The following is a 2,414-nucleotide window of genomic DNA, read 5'->3' as shown; positions in this document are numbered from 1 at the left end:
GCCTTAAACACGACCAACTCATGGTATCTGCCATGATCAATGTTGAATAGATGTTTGTATATCCGACGATCGATTGTCATTAGAACATGGCAAATCTCTACTCTGATACTAATTGACGCAGCACAAATGTATAAAGATTACAAACATAAATTCTGAAGAAAAAGGCTTCCGGAATCCAAGATTGGGATAAAACCAAAAAACTTGTTAAAGTTATTAATTGAAAATGACATCACAATGGAAGTCAAAATCTTAAATAACATAATAAAAAAAAGCCATATATGGGGAAGCTTAAGTGGCTTAGGGAATTTAACAAAATTAAGATGACATTAATCACACGACAATCGAAAAGTTCAGTTTTTATTACAAAAATCGAATTACAATTGTGGAGGCCTAAACGATTGTTCTTGCCTTAAACATGACAGGTTCATACTACAACTAGGAGTCTTGAGCTCGCTACAAAGCAACATATTATATGCTCAATTTTGACACGAGAATATTTTTTACTGTTTTTTTTTGTCACCATATTAATTTAAACCAATATTTCCAAACTTTAATTCTTCTTTTCTAGAATTTGAAACATTTTATTTTATTTATCTTTTTTCGTCTGAATTGACCCATAACTTTTTCTACATCAATCGAGTACAAAATACTTTACACGCGCACACAAACGTTAACATTTATATATTTCAGCAAGAATATGGAATTGCTACGGCTTTTAGAGGATACTTTCTCTGGACAGTCGCACCTGTGGACTCGGTCATGTCTAGGTCCTCCCCTCTTGCACCACCAGGCAATGCCCAATCAAACTTGTGCACTAAATTTGCCAAAGCAATCTCTTTAACAGCCACAGCAAACTGAATTCCGGGGCAACCCCGTCTGCCAGCCCCAAACGGAATTAATTCGTAGTCAGTCCCTTTATAGTCTATGTCACTATTCAAGAACCTTTCCGGCTCGTACTCCTCTGGGTTGTTGTATGACTTGGGATCTCTTCCTATCTGCCATGCATTCACTATAACTTGTGTGTTGGCCTTAATGTCGTAACCGTTGATTTTAACATCTTGGGTTGACATCCTAGGCAACAGTAGCGGAAGTGGAGGATGTAAGCGAAGAGTCTCCTTAATCACCGCCTTCAGGTAGTGCATTCCGACTAAATCATCCTCTATTATGTCTGTTTTGTTGCCGACTATTCCCCGTACCTCGTTCTGCAGTTTTTTCATCACTCTGGGATGCCTTAAAAGCTCAGACATTGTCCACTCTAGGGCTGTATATGTCGTATCAGTGCCAGCTGTAAACATATCCTGCAAGGTTGTTCATTAACTTAATTATTCTAAACATATATTGCATTGCATATTCGTTATCATTTGGTAGAACTAGTTCAAAAAAATTTCAACCATAAAATCAATTTTTAGTGCGTTGTGTCGCACACACAGCAGTGAGAGAGAATGTTCATTACCAAGGTAATAGCTTTGATGGAAACTAGATCGAGAGGAATACCAAGCAGGTTTTCTTTCTGAAGGGAAAGCAAAATGTCCACAAGATCCTTTTCGTGCTCGTTCTTGACATGATCGGCATCCATATGCTCTTGAACAACTGTCTGTAAGAAGTCATCATATCGTTTAGCGAGATCGTCTTGCTTGGCATCCAAACCATTGAAACGTGAGAACCAAGAAAGCCATGGGATATAGTCACCAATATTGATGCGTGACATGATCGCAGTGAACTCCACGGAAAGCCCCTTAAACAACTTCCCATTCTCGCCGCCATCGCTGTACTTGGTCCCGAGTACAACTCTACAGATAACATCATTAGTAAGTGTCAAAAAGATATCGCTTAAATTAAAAACTGACGATGTAGTTGACGTCGATTGCTTCATGATGTTGTTGATCATGGATTTGGCTTCCTCTTCTCTCACAGTGCGAAAAGAGCGAACCTTTTTGCTGCTCAGAAGATTTAACACACATATGCTCTTGACCTGCCTCCAATACTCGCCATATGGCGCCGATGCCACATCTTTGAAGTCATAGAGAAGTTTCTTAAAGAAGGTGATCTTGGGTCTGTTGGAGAATGTGATGTCATGGGTCTTCATGACCTCGGAGGCAGCCTCAGCTGACGAGACCACGAGGACTGGCATGCTTCCGAAATGGAGCATCATGACAGACCCGTGGCGTTGAGCTAAAGCTCGAAGTGAGCGATGAGGGTACAACCCTAGTTGATGAAGGTTTCCGATGACAGGCAACTTTCGCGGAGAAGGTGGCGATGAATTTGGGGTGGATGTGAAGGACCATTTGTGTATGAGGATGAGGAAAATGGTCACCAGTAAGAAATACTTGAAGGAAAATGGTTGCAATAAGCTTGACAGGGTTTCAGTTATTAGTTTCATCAGCTCCAGCATTTTCTTTTCTGTTAATCTCTTC

At 40.2% G+C, this 2,414-nt stretch overlaps 1 protein-coding gene across 1 annotated transcript; it reads right to left on the bottom strand.

The window, feature by feature from the left end:
* Nucleotides 1–608: 608 nt before the first annotated feature.
* LOC137716779 (cytochrome P450 736A117-like) lies at nucleotides 609–2,414 on the bottom strand. The gene is made up of 2 exons (XM_068456159.2): nucleotides 1,454–2,414; nucleotides 609–1,298 (listed from the first exon to the last, which is right to left on the bottom strand). Exons 1-2 carry the CDS (start codon nucleotides 2,390–2,392, stop codon nucleotides 687–689), a joined length of 1,551 nt encoding a protein of 516 aa, XP_068312260.2. The 5' UTR covers nucleotides 2,393–2,414; the 3' UTR covers nucleotides 609–686.

Source organism: Pyrus communis, chromosome 8 (assembly GCF_041283825.1).
Source record: "Pyrus communis isolate YQ-2024b chromosome 8, ASM4128382v1, whole genome shotgun sequence".
In the NCBI taxonomy this organism is placed as follows: Eukaryota; Viridiplantae; Streptophyta; class Magnoliopsida; order Rosales; family Rosaceae; genus Pyrus; species Pyrus communis.
The sequence above is the reverse complement of the archived record's forward strand: the minus strand, read 5'-3'. Positions and strand labels throughout refer to the sequence as shown.

Excerpts from the sequence above, each read along its gene's own strand:
- LOC137716779 (XM_068456159.2), bottom strand. The coding sequence starts at position 2,392 with ATGCTGGAGCTGATGAAACTAATAACTGAAACCCTGTCAAGCTTATTG. Across the intron at positions 1,299-1,453 it reads CCATCAAAGCTATTACCTTG|GATATGTTTACAGCTGGCAC; the intron begins GTAATGAACATT and ends ACAACCTTGCAG.